This window comes from Coloeus monedula, assembly GCF_965178545.1.
Source record: "Coloeus monedula genome assembly, chromosome: Z".
Lineage (NCBI taxonomy): Eukaryota > Metazoa > Chordata > Aves > Passeriformes > Corvidae > Coloeus > Coloeus monedula.
The window spans coordinates 69,716,817-69,730,494 of record NC_138822.1 but is presented as its reverse complement, the minus strand read 5'-3'; the positions used below and the strand labels follow the sequence as shown (position 1 = coordinate 69,730,494).

The following is a 13,678-nucleotide window of genomic DNA, read 5'->3' as shown; positions in this document are numbered from 1 at the left end:
GCGGAGCTCGCTCTCGGCATTTCTCCGTCGCTCGGGAGGCGGCGGCAGGCTGTGCCCGGGGCCCGGGCGGGCGGAGGCGAGCGCCGGCGGCGGGGCAGGGACCATCGCGCCCGCCGCCGCCTCTGTGCATCCGCCTCTTCCTCCCCCCGCGCCGCCTCCGCCGGGGGAGCCGGTGGGGGCCGTACGTGCCGGGCCGGGAGCGAGGGGAGGATCTGCGGCTCGGCGTCGCTGCAGCAAGCGCCGGCCCCGCCGCGCCGCCAGGGACTGGGTGCGGGTGCCGCCGCCGGCTCTCCGCGCTGTGCTGCTGCTGCGCGGCGATCGCCGCTGCTGGCGGGAGGGGCAGGGATGTGAGCGGCAGCGGCCGGGTCGGCTTGGCCCCCCCGCCTTTTTTTTTTTTTTTCTTTTTTTTTTTCTTTTTCTCTCGCCTCCAAAAATAGATCAAACCAGCCAACCAACCCCAAAAATCCCAGAGGGCGTGGGGGGGTGGGGGGATCCCGTGTCGCCGCCGCCACCCTCCGCTGGATTCATTGTGAGGAAATTGCCGTTCGCCGGCAGCGGCGGCACATCTGGGCGGGCGCATCTGGGCAAACAACACCGGCTCCCGCCGCCTGCCTCCAACGTCCTCCAACCGGCCGAACGGATCCCTCCGGGCCGCTGGGGAGGCTCCTGCTCGTCAGCCCCGGGGTCCTTTCGGGCTGAATCTTAAAAAAAAACCTGGCAGCGCGGGGGGTGGGGTGGGGTGAAAATAAAGGCTGCTATTTTTTTCCCCTGGGATTTATTTCATGGGGATGTGTTCAAGACAAGAGAGGATTCAGAAGGATATTGACGTTGTGATCCAAAAGTGCAAGGCGGAGAAGGACTGCCTGTTTGCAGGTGAGTTTGTCCCCGGTCGCCAGGTTGGCGACGCGGAGGCTCCCGTCGCCGCGGCCGCGCCCGCCCCGGACCGCGCTCCCCGCTGTGCCCGTGCCCTTCGCCGCCGTTCCCGGCCGCGGGGCCGCTCTCAGAGCCCGTCTTCCTTGTCTCCTTCCGAGGGCATGTGAGGGCAGAGAAGACCGGGCGCCGGCCGGGAAAGGGGCGGGCGGGGTGGGGGGGCGGCATCCCGAGCCGGGGAGCGTGGCGGCGGCTACACGCCGGACCGGGAGGGTTGGGAGCGAGCTGGAGCCCGTGCCCGGCGCAGCCCGCGGCCGAGCGCTGCTCGGGGGGTTTCGCTACGCGGCTGTTCCCCGGGCGGCCGCGCTCTGCCGCCCATCGGCGCCTGCCCTGATCCCCGGCCCCAGGCCGGCAGCACATCCAGCCGCAGACGGGGCACTGTCCGTGCGAACGGCCCCCGCCGCCCTCCCCAGGGCATTCGCGGCGCCCCGGCCGTGCCGGGGCCGTGCCGGGGCCGTGCCGGGGCCGTGCCGGGGCCGTGCCGGGGCCGTGCCGGGGCCGTGCCGGTCGCGATGAGCCGTCGCAGGAGCCCGGCTGTCGGCTGCCTGTTGCCGTGTATGACAATGGAATTCCCTGCCGTTGCCATAGCACCGGGCACTTGTTGCGAGGGGCTGGGGGGAGATGCTGCATTTCCTCTGGTTCACCCCGACTCCCCCTCCACCGCCCCCGTGTCGGCAGCTGAATGCTGTTCCGTAAAACCTCGGCTACTTCAGCCAAAATAAAGACAAGTTGTAATAAAGGAGCTCTTTGTCTTTCAGATTTCAGGTACTCAGACTCCACCTTTACCTTCACCTATATTGGAGGCTCCAAAAGGTACTTTATTTACAGTAATGACTCAATTTCCTGCTGGCAGTAAAATGCAGTGGTTCAATAACGTGGCAGATTTTTATGTTTCCTTATCTTTTGGAAGAAGGATGATTAAATCATCGGCCTTCGTGCAAACGTAAACTGAGGAAGAGGTGTGGAGGGAGGTGATGAGAAAGGTGATTCTAGTCGTCAGGGGCTCGTTCCTCAGTCCTGCTCTGTGAAGCTTCATTGTCTTTGTTTTTTTTCTCAGTTTATGTAGAGACGTGGAATTCCTGCCATATGTAAACCTAACAAAAACATAGCAAAGGCATCAGTGTATGGTGTAAAGTTAATTCATGTTAAAAAACTGGGAAAAGTTAAGATTGTAATAACAAATAGGCCAAATTTCACATCAGCAGCTTACTTCCGTGCATGAGAGCCATATTTGGTCCCATGGCAGATGCAAGGCTGTCTGCCATGACCAAATTTAATTCCTGAGACATTAAATGAAATGTCAGTATAACTTGGAAGGCTGAAAAACTGTTTTACTGAATGTTTGAATATTATTTCTAAGTGGATCCAAGCTTGTGGTTATAAATTGGATTGTACCTGTACACCTTTTCAAAATATATTTCAGCATCTGTTGTGCTTGTCAGTTTTCAAAAGGAAATACAGATAGAAACTTGAACACATTATTTTGCTTTCCCTGATTGTTAGTTACCTTTTACTTAGTAGTGTTAAAAGTAAATGGTACATTGGTCTCTTATAGCTGGATTTTAAAATTTGATATAGTAAGAAGTTTTGTGTTTGTTTTTTTGGTTCATTTTTTAAAAATAATTCAGTTTGTCTGGTATTTTTGTCAATTATTTTTCTTTTGTAGGGTACATCACATTTAAGTACTGCATTCTTTTTTATTTTTTGCAAGTGAACCTGTCAGTGGAGGCAGCACTCCCACAGCCATCAATGCTCCCTCTGTGCACACTGTGGGATCTGGCTGTAGGACCAGACTCCCAGATGGTCCCCAGGCTCCAGGATTGCTCAGAAAAATGTTTTCCCACCTCACTACCCTACTGCTTCCTACTAAAGGAAAGGACAACTTCTGTCATTTTCAGTGAAGTAGAATAGTTCACACAGTGGTTGAGAATCAGTGTAATTTTAGGTTGCTCATAGTATACATTTTCCTTTAGTATTTTAATATATGTTTTGTTTTGGTGTGGTTTTAAAAGACAGTTTCAAAAGGATTGATACTGAAACACAGGCCTCACTTGACATAAGCACCTCAGCACAGGTATGAATTAACAAACCCTTAAAGGTGTGACTGCTGCGTTTAACTGTAATCACTTTTGCAAGCAGGGGCCTAGCTCCGATGGGCTAAGGTGATAAGAAGGGAGAGGTATGTTAGCTGTCATGAAAGGCTAGAAAAATGCAAAGTCGTAAGTTTTGTTTTAATAGATAGAAAATAGAGGAGCATAATCAATGAAGTACAGTTCATTGTACTGCATAGCACCAAAGCACAGCACCAGTTAGATAAATGTGATGAATATGTTAGATAGGAACTATCTACCATGTTTGTAACCCTAAGGTAAAGAAACCACAAGTTGTATAAGATCCCAGCCCTTAAAACTGTAACTTTTAGATAAGCAAACAAACAAGGATGGATGCCAGAATTGTAAAAATATAAAAGCCTGTGTAAAATGAACCACAGTCAGATATGCACATGGAGGTACTAACCCCTGCATACTCTCTTGGTGTCAATAAAGGTGTGCTTTTCTTTACATTACCTCCTGTGGAGTAGATTCCTGTGAATCAGTACAGTAAAAACTATTTAACAGAGATACTATTTATCATTTAACTAAAGTGACTGAAGTTGAAAGTTACTTTGAACTGTTCTCTAAACCAAATACCATAGCAAGAAAACAGGAAGTGAAACCTGTCTATTGTTTCTGTCTTCCTAGCTGAATAAAGTAAGAAGCCTAAGGGCGTAACTGATGGCAAACAAACTGGTTTATCAGTGTTGAAACAGAGTGTTGGCACTTGCTCAATGAGAAACGGAAGAGGGCCTTACATTCCTCAGCCTTGAATTTAAGAGGGGTCAGCATTTGCTTAGGAAGTTGATGACTGAAAACCAGTCTCAAGACCTTGATGATTCAAACACAATTGAGAAATAATTGTAATGCCTACAGAAATTGGTGAAAGTGCGTTGTTACTTAGACCACTCTCAAATTTCACTTTCCTTTTCATAGTTTAAGGACATTTAAAAAACATCCTTTTTGATACGGGTTTCCCATTCCCTGTGTTGCCTGGTTATTTGTATTGTGATTTTGTTTTGCAGTATTCTTGGTGTACAGTGGTGTAGTGAGTGGCAGGCTTATGGCAATAAGCTCTCATGTGAAGTGTGTAAAATGAAAGCTATTCAGAACAAAATTTCAGCTTCTTACATCAAAGGTGCGTGAGTGGTTTCTTCTTAAAGAAGGTTCTCCTAGAGCAGCAGCTATACTGCAGTGTGTGTAGCATTCAGGCAGGTCTCCAGTACAGGGTCAACAGCAGTGACTTGTACATGGTAACAGTTTAGGAGAGCAGTGGGTCATCCTAGAACCTTCTTTTTGGCCGTTGGGTATGAATTTTTTCTTGGTGACACTGCTGCAGCTGTGCACTTCCTGAGTAGTAACACCATTTTTTGATTATTGCACTCAGGAATTGTCCCTAAATGCTACAGCCTCTTTTAGATCATGGTCATGGACTCTTCAGCCAACAGGCCTTGTCCAGTTGCTTCAGGTCCTCACCCCGATGACTTTTGTTTTTCCAATCCACAGGAACACAAGCATTGAGTAATGGGCAAAGGAGTTGATGTTCACTGAATGGATGTTCCAACCAAGGAAAGATTTGAATGAGTAAGAGTAGAAGTGGTGTGTAAGGAAGATGACAGTACTTTACTACTCAATATTAGCCATGCCTGGAGCTAAGTATTTTTCACACTTTGTTTCCTTTAGATATATTTTTTTAGGTCAGTGTGTAATAGGGCCGTGGTTTAGCCATAGTGGTTACATGGAAGAGCAGAAGCCCTTGAAAGAAGGCATTCTGTTTGAGAAGCAGGATTCTTTGGCAAGTGACAATACTAGCAAGTTAAACATCTCTCTGGGTTTTCGTCAGCATACTATAGTTGCTTCTAGTGCCCATTATGTCCATTTACCAGTGATCTTAATTTATAAACCCAGAGCTAGATTCGCAGTACATCAGGGTAAGTCTGTGAAAGTCAGTGTACCAGTATTATTACAGGTGAGGACCTAAGGTTTATTTGTGTTTTTTTTCTTCAAACTGTTAAGTTTATCTGTGTGAGATTTTTTTTCTTGGGACCAGCTTCTCAGACTTAATGTCATTTTTCCCTTGTTGCTTGGATTGATTGAACAGCCTCTGTCTGCACTTTCAAAATATTAAGGTAGTACAAAAGCACACTGCAAATCCATCCAAAAAGACAGGCCTGATTCAGAGGACATTTATTATTGCTTATGTGGAGATTACCTGTAATCCCATAGTAAAGTACCAGTAGTTCAGACAATCCTTTTAGACTGTATTTCATTGCACTTTGTTTTTTCTTAATGCATAGTGTTCACACTTCCAAATTGTTAGATCTGTTTGTCACTGCAGAGACGTGACCTGTTTTGGGAAGGTTGCAATTAGCAATTTATTAGTGAAAGCATTCTTTGTGCATAGTGTGGGCACTGAATAGAGGGCAGATTGTTTATCAGTTTAATAATTTTTTTATTTCATTGTCAGAAAGCAGTAAGTAGGTTGATTTCTTATAAAAAGAGGTGTTCAGTCAGATGCTGTGACTGTGCAAGATTTACTCTCTTTTAACTGTATGTAGAAGAAAATAAAAAAATTACTAGATTCTTTGATTTTTTTCTTCCTGCAGGATCTAAAACAGATATTGTGAATGTGTGGCGTTCTCCATTTTAAAAGAATCTCTAGTTTCCTTTTTCTGCCCCTGTATGAAACACTGTTCCTCCAGAAACTGTGCAGACTGAACAGATCTGCTGATCTGTCATCTTTCAGATGAAAATGCGTGATGCCCTGAAGTTGTTTTCACTTTATGTCATTTGACATGCTTTACATAGAACCAGTGCTTGGTTGTCCTGAAAAAAGATATCTTCTGGTTTTAGTATTTTTCTCATCCTTCTTTTTTTTCCCCCTGAGGCTAAACAAGGACATCATATCAGTCCTGAAATACTTCTTAATTCAAATACGTTCTTAACTCTCATTGGCAGTGAAGGACAATGACAGTAAGGTTGTGCATGAGAACTAATAATTAGATTTAATACTGCAGCATATTATAAATAAACTAGATAACACCTGGACATACAGATTAATTTCGCTAGCAAAGCTCATCTCCTGTACACACGGTGGACTTATATTCAGCCTTCTGTACTTCAGCACGATTGCAACAGTGGCCATTCTGAAAAAGCAAGGAAATTTTGGTCTGAAGTATTTGTTTATTTTTGCTTAAAATAATGACAGTTTATTATCTTGCGTGGTTTTGATTTTGAGTATTTGGCTTTTAGTGTTTTATTCAGGAGGTTATTGTAGTATCAGAAGCTCTCATGTAAAATGATGTGTTAATTTCCACCTCACTGTGGTAGTGAAGCATTTCACAGGTAAGGAACTGTGCCACTGAAAGAGTGACTAAATTGCTTGTAACTTTATAGCTAGAGATGAAACCACTGTCTGAAGTTCTAGCGCATTATGTCCACCAGGTGTTTGAGCCACTTGACAATAAATAGATAGAGATAACCTTTTTCTCCACTTTTGTGGTATGCTCTATTGCTGCTTCTGTGTATTTATAAAGCTGCCTACATGAGATATTCCATTTGGTGAAGAATTTTGAAATTCTGGTGTAACTCTGGTAACACTGAAGTGTTCAATACACAAAGTTGTAAAGAAAAATGTATTTGGGATAAATGATTTGTGTCTTAATCTTAATATTGATGTTCAATTTATGTAAAATACAGGAAAACAGAGAAAACTGAAAAGCAGTTTTTAAGCTAAAACATGTAATTGTGTCCATCAGAAAATACCCAAATGGAACACATTGGTTTGGTTTTTTTATTTCCAAAATTTTCTAGTTTAAGACCATTGTCTTTGGGGTTGGACTCGGCTCCTCTGTGAGGTTTGTGACATGGCAGTGTTGCTTACTGGCTGTACAGGCGTTGGGAAGGGAAGACTGGACCGTTCCTTTTGGAGCCACTGGTAGCTTACATAAGATGAAAGTGTTCGTTGAAAGTACGACTTCCGAAGGTGAGAAGTTGATTGTACTGGAATCCATTGCCCTGGATGGTTTTAGTTTAGATGTAATCAGTTTTATTCAGAACCTAGGAAGGGCTGGTGCAAGCACAGTTCATCTCCTTGTGCTGATGGCTGTCTGATGGCTGTGTGTTAACGCTGTGTTCAGATTATTAAGTAGGCAATTATATTCCTAAAATCTACTTTTACAGTAAGAGAGGGGTGAAAACTAGATACGCAGCTTTTACCTAGATGTCTGTTTAATGCTGTTTCAAAATACCTGGAAGTTTCTGCATCTTTCAGTTTTAAGTGTCCTACCAAATGTGGCTTAACATTTTTTGCTGTTACTACACTGTTTGCATGAAAGAGAAGTCTGTGGTATGAGATGGGAATCTGATTTTGATATAACATGGCAAGAATTGTGATTCTCATTTTTTTCACTAAAGATTCTGTAGATGAAGTAATGTTGAATACAGCCTTGGGTACTTTAAAAAAGCAGTTTTGGGTCAGGTGTTACTATAGTTTCAGTTTTAAAATCTCTCTAAGGCAAGCATTTTCCATTCTATGAACTTCTGTTAATGTACCCTCATTCTAACTTTATACTACCTTCTAATATTGTCTGTGTGCAGTATGTACATGAAACCTACCCATACATTCCTATAGATACTTTTTTGATAAATATGTGCAGTACGTACATGAAACCTACCCATACATTCCTATAGATACTTTTTTGATAAATACTGCAAGAAATTCAGTAGGTGTGATTTAACAAATTACTCATTCTAGAAAGAGATCTAGTAGAACACAATAGTAAAAAAGTGCATCATAAAGTACAATGCTGAGGGTTGTGAAAAGCAGTATGACCACCACCATTCTGCTCACGGTGTTACTGAGATTGCCTTGTTTTGCTGAGTTTGTGTCTGACAGCTCCTTCTTGTCTTGCTGTTAAAAAGCCTGTCTGAAATTAACTCAGTCCCCATCACTGCGTCATGTAAAAAACATGTGCTTCCAGCATGGTCTTGTGGAGATTTTGTACGGGTCTGGTGAAGCAAGTTGCTGTTCTCTTTCAGCTGACTGATACTAAGAACAACTATGTCAAATTGTGAACCTCTTCCTTTCAGTGAGAAAAATGTGGTTTCAGGCATTTAAATGAATGGTCTAGTTTTCAGAAGTGTCAAATTACCACACCACATAGCAGTCTAGGTATTAACATGGGTTGTTTAGGACTTTCAAAAGCATCACAATTTTTATGCAGGTGTTTTTGCCATACAGATGTATGCACTATATTTTGCATGGTTTCCCAGCACAGAGAGCTGGGGAGAGTGCTTGAATGTCTTTACAGCAAACAATTTCAGTAACTTCTTTCTCTACTTTCATCATATATTTTAAGATACTATTACCTCAAAATAAATGTGTAGGCTGTCACTGTTAAAAGTGTTAAGGTGGTAAGACAAATAAATTTGAAAGAAGAGTTCACCCTGCCAAAATTAATTTAGATCATTTTTCTCTATATTGGCACTAATGCTGTTTCTGCCTTTTCCTATCAGTCGCTACTAATTTCCCATATTTTTCATTGCTCATAAATGAAGAGCTGAAGATACCTATTGGCATTTTTTTTTTTCCATGGATTACTTACTGTGTAAAACGTGAATTCTGATTTGAGTCAGAGTCTAACCACTCCCAAGTCAAACTAGTTTCAACACCTAGAGTGAAAGTAAATTTAAACTTGCTGGGAGAGTTCACTTAAAGTTAAAACTAAAAAAAGGACAAAATGTGAGTAAATTTTAAAAAACCTCCAACATAGAATTCTGCTTTGGCATTAAATAAATCCTGCAAAAGAGGGCAATTTATGCCCTCCTTACTACAGGAAGGTGAAGATTTTTAAAGGTATTTCATGGAATATGTCTCATCTGAGGAAAAGGAGCTCCTTTTAACAGCATAAAATTGACTCATAAGGGTAAACCTACTGTCCCATGCAGCAGTAGCTAGAAAATCTTACTGAAAGAAGAGAGCCCAAACAAAACATCTCCTTCCTCTGACAGCCTTCTACATGCTCACACAAGATAGCATCCATCCCACTTCTATGGGAGGAAGAACAAGAAAGAGCCTCGCCTAAGGAACAGGGGCAGTTGTTGCTGTTACGAGTCAGAGTTCTCCTGGGGAGACCCATTATTTCCTGTGAGTTTCGTACCAGCAGTTGTATTCCCCTACTGCAAGGGCATCCAAGTAAGTCATGGTCTTGTGTGTGCTTGTGCAAGGCAGCAGGCAGAGAACATCCTTGGTTCAGTGTTGGGGGGTGAGCACCTTTCTGTAGCATGCTTGAAGGCAGAGCATCTGTGTGAGCCTTGTCTTCTCCTGTCTGTCATAGAAGATGGTGGCATATCCTGGCAATTAGGATAGAACTGAATTACTTGTTCCAAGGGAGAGGTCTGTAATGCTCAGTGGGAGACTATGTGGAGCCAGCAATTAAGGGCAAAGAGGAAGCTTGAAGAAACTAGCTAACCCTCCAGATATTTCCTTCCAGCCTCAAGGCATTGATCAGAAATAAAAGGGGCAACAGTATGTCACCTGGATAACGAAATGTACTTCTTGCCAGAACAGAGTGCAAAAAATGGTCACATACCATTTGTAGAAAGTAGTATATAATTAAAGGATAAGTTCTTTCCAGATTGCGTAGCATTCTGCATTTCATCTCCTGCAGGTTGCCATCTTCAAATCTTGTTGCTTTAAATAAGTGTTCCATTTTAAGTTTACAGAGAAGAATTTTTCATATTAAGAGCCAAGCTAGAAGACAGGATTACTTTGCACCATTAAGATGTAATGTTCCTACCCAGAAAGGTGTAAGGTGTTTGTGACAGACATTGCTCTCTAATAGAAAAAATAGGCTGTGGATTAGACAAAGTATTCCAGGTCATTAGCTTTTCTGCAAATTATATATATTTTTTTTGTGTGTGTAATTACTCGTTCTTGCTTATTCTTCTTCCTTAATGCTGAAAAAGTCATCTTTGATAGGGAGTTCTCACCCCAGAATAATCACACATACAGTAAAATATGAAAATAATTAGGATGTTCTTCTGTCAGTCTGGAGTTGATAAAGGTGTTAAAACCAGGAAGCATCTCACTGTAGTAAAACTACCTGTTGATAGTCAACTTCTTGATGTGATTTACAGTTCTGGAAGGTATCTGCTGATGTGATGGGGCACTGCATGTGCACAGTGATACTTGATTTTGTGCTGACTACTCATAGTGAACAGCAGTTTGAGTGATGTTTTTAATCTGAGTGGGGGAAATTACAAAGACCAGAGTTCTGTTTTCTGCTATCTTTGCAGAAGTTTTCTCATTTTTAAATATTTTTGTGGATGGTTGGAGAGCTGCAATCTATCCAAGGAAAAAACTGTTTCATGCATGCTTGCTAGGTTGCTCATGTTGCTGAGGGCACAGACTGATGGCCAGTTGTCAAACTCATGTTCCCCCTCTGTCTTTTTAGCCTTAGCATCTGAAAACCTGGTTGTCACAGAGTCCTCTTTTAAGAATGTGATCTGCTGGGCCATATGAAAAGCCTCTACCTGTCACTCAGTGAGATTCAGTATCAATTCTTAAGCTGAGCCTGAAAATGGTTCCAGATGTCTTTGTAGGTATAACCCATTAGTTGAAAGAGAAATGATAATTTCTTCTCAAGGACAATTCAGTGAAAAAACCTGAAAGGATTATACTGATATTGTTGGCATTTAAACTGTGTGAAATCTGGTCGTTTCAATATATATTTGTGCAAAACAGTGGAAGCATAGCGAAAAAAGTTATACAGTATTTCAGACCAAAAAACTGTGACCTTACGTATTAAAAACTTCTGGAAAACATAATGTTTTATCATTGGGTGACAAGAAGAGTGAAATTGGGTATGTTTAAGTGGCAACAGGAGGAACGTAGCCTCTACAAGAATCTCCTTGGGTGCACACACTAGTTTTGTTAACTCAGACCAACAGAATAAGTGAGTTTATCATTGACCTCTAGAGTACAAAGTAAGAAGTCACAGTCATCAGGTCACCAAAGATGCAAGGTTGCCTTTAGCAGACAGATGAGCACACTTTCATTTATTTTATTTTAATATCCATATAACACAAGAGCAGCATTGGTTTTGGTATACAGTCCTGCTTTCTTCATGTTCTCTGTGCCAGATTTAGCTGTTGATGGAATTTTTACAGAAAACTTCAGAGTTGGTTAAAGCATTAAGTAAAATTGCATGGGGTTAGCAGCCACCAGTTTAATTCTTGTTAAGCTATTTTGCTGTGTAATCTAAGGACATTTACAATTCCATGTTTTCGCTGTTACATTTTTCTTGTTTGTTTTGGCATTCTATTTTTAAAAGATGAGTTGTGAGTGATTCTAATATTTCTTTGGTTTTACCTAGATACAGTGAATTAGAAGAAACACTTTCTTCCTGTGAATCACAGATAGGGAGGAAGCGAGTACAGGGAGACTCCAGGCTTTTTTTGTACCTGAATGTATATCTTACTCATAAGCATTTACTTGTTTTAGATCACCCCTCTTATGATGAATAATTGCTTATTATGCTGTTTCTATGTTTAAACATCAATGATTACATATTAAAAAATATTACTTCACTAAAATGAATGCTTTATTTAAGGCATGAAGAAACACATTCATCCTGTAGTTCAGCAGAAAACTGACCTTTGCCAAGGACAGCAGACAGAGATATGTCGGGTAAATACCTTCTATATCTACCACTGTCTGGCTTCAAGGCAGACATGGGTGTGTGGAAGATGCTGGCCTCCCAGTGGGCTCCTAAGGATTAGGCATTTGCTGTCCATGAAGAGAACAGGCACTGTAGTAAAATGAATCAGGATAAAAATTACAAAAGCTATTGGTTTTATGGAGGATGTAACACCATTTGGGGTCAAAAGCTGGCTACAGTCTTTACTTATTTCACCTATTAAGAAGGCATAATCAGCCAGCAGGACAATGAGTCAAGTCTTTGACTGGAAGAGCGCCCTGAAAGGTGGCCTGTCTTGTGTGGCATGGCAATTTCTAAAGCATATTTCCAGCATATCTCAGTGTACATAAGTTGCAGAACTTTTGACATAAGTACTTGGCAGATCATCGTAAGTCGGTGGTATTAATGAGCATTTTGCCCTTCTTTTGGCTGCTTACAGCGTATTCCTTTCTTTATTTTGTCCCAAGTTACTTCTCTGTTGTACTTTTTGTGATGTAACATTATTACCATATTCTCAGCTAATTTAAATTGACAAATTGCTATGGAATTTGGTAAAGTCATGCCAACTTACAGCATTGCAGACCTGTCTGTAATTATATTCATCTTGTTAAGGACGTTTAAATAGAACAAAGCTAAATATAAATGTTACCTTCTTTGACTTCTAATAGACAGTTTAGTATATGCATGATTGGTTACATACCAAAGTGAAATTACACATTATTTGTGTTTGCATTTTAGGTGACAGGTAAGGACAAGTTTCATCGAGGCTGATGAAGTGAAATATAAAGTATGGTTTTTAGGAATGGCTTGTATTGAAGTGGGGGGAGGACCAAAATGATGCAGAGACACCTGAAGGGATAGAGATTTGAGATGTTCTCCCACATAGCAAACAGGTGTTCTCAGCAGCGTGGCATTTGAGTCTCAGGTGTGCATGTGGTGCAACTCATAAGCAAAGGCCAAGACACTGCAGTGGTCTCAGAATGCTAAGCTGAACTTGGCAAAGCACTGATTGGTTTGTTTGCAATGGTGGTGGTCCCACAGGATATCTCTGGCACAAGGAAGACGTTGTCCCACAGAAAATACCACCTCTGAGCTCCCCCTTGGGTGATGATGATTACTTCAGTCTGCAGAAGTTAGAGAAAGTTTGACACCAGCTCTGGCCTTGCCATTTTGTTCTGTCTGTACCACTCTCCTTGCAGTTTTCTTCCTATTTCTCCCCAGCTTGTAATTTTCCGCCTTCTTTCTTACAGGCTTTTGTTTTCCAGAGGTGCTCTGTGTACTGATTTATTCTGACAAAAACTGCTGTTTGTTGTGTTCATATTGTTGAGGCAGACAGACGTGAAACAGTTGGCATTACACAAGTGTGCCATGAAGGTTAACAACATGGAGCAGCTGTAGACCACTATCTCCCAGTTCTTTCAGATTAGATATAGATTCTGAAATGCTTGTTTCAGTTTTTCAGAAGTTTCGCCAGAATAAGGGATGCACATGCTCATTGCTGTGTGGGTAGGAAAAAAAGAACACAGAAAATCACTGCTGAAATAATTGCAGCTGCTGCCTGAGTTGTTTGCTGGTTTAGGTTTAAAAGTCTTTTTAAGATGGGGTGTTTTTGCGATTTCTGTTGTACTTGAGGAAGTCTAAACGGGTGTTTAGAAATGGTATGTATTCAGATCTTTATCTGTAGATGCTGCAAAAGTGCAAGAGTGAATTTTAGCTTGAACCAATAAAAGTTGTATGCTCTTAGCATTATAGAAAACGTAAAATAGAATGGCAAAGCAAATAAACCCAGTGTTGCTTTATACGGTTTCCTATTCTGCGTATTACAGGCTTCTTACTCTTTAATGAGCAACCTTTGTGGACCTCTCTCCAGTAACTGTGTTCCCCTAAATACAGGAAATCAGGCATTTCCATCAGTATCAATGCACGGATCATTAAGTACATGGTGCTCTTAAT

At 41.9% G+C, this 13,678-nt stretch overlaps 1 protein-coding gene across 2 annotated transcripts in view; it reads left to right on the top strand.

Moving 5' to 3' along the window:
* Nucleotides 1-776: 776 nt before the first annotated feature.
* The window catches only part of PARP8 (poly(ADP-ribose) polymerase family member 8), a gene marked incomplete at both ends in the record, with an annotated part of 124,762 nt that continues 111,860 nt past the window's right edge, over nt 777-13,678 (top strand). Inside the window, 2 exons of one of the 2 annotated variants that reach the window (XM_082302243.1) lie at nt 777-873; nt 1,689-1,743. In XM_082302243.1, the coding sequence (XP_082158369.1) occupies nt 783-873; nt 1,689-1,743 (146 nt within the window). The remainder of the gene's footprint in view (nt 874-1,688; nt 1,744-13,678) is intronic. The other variant, XM_082302242.1, reaches the window with a different exon arrangement.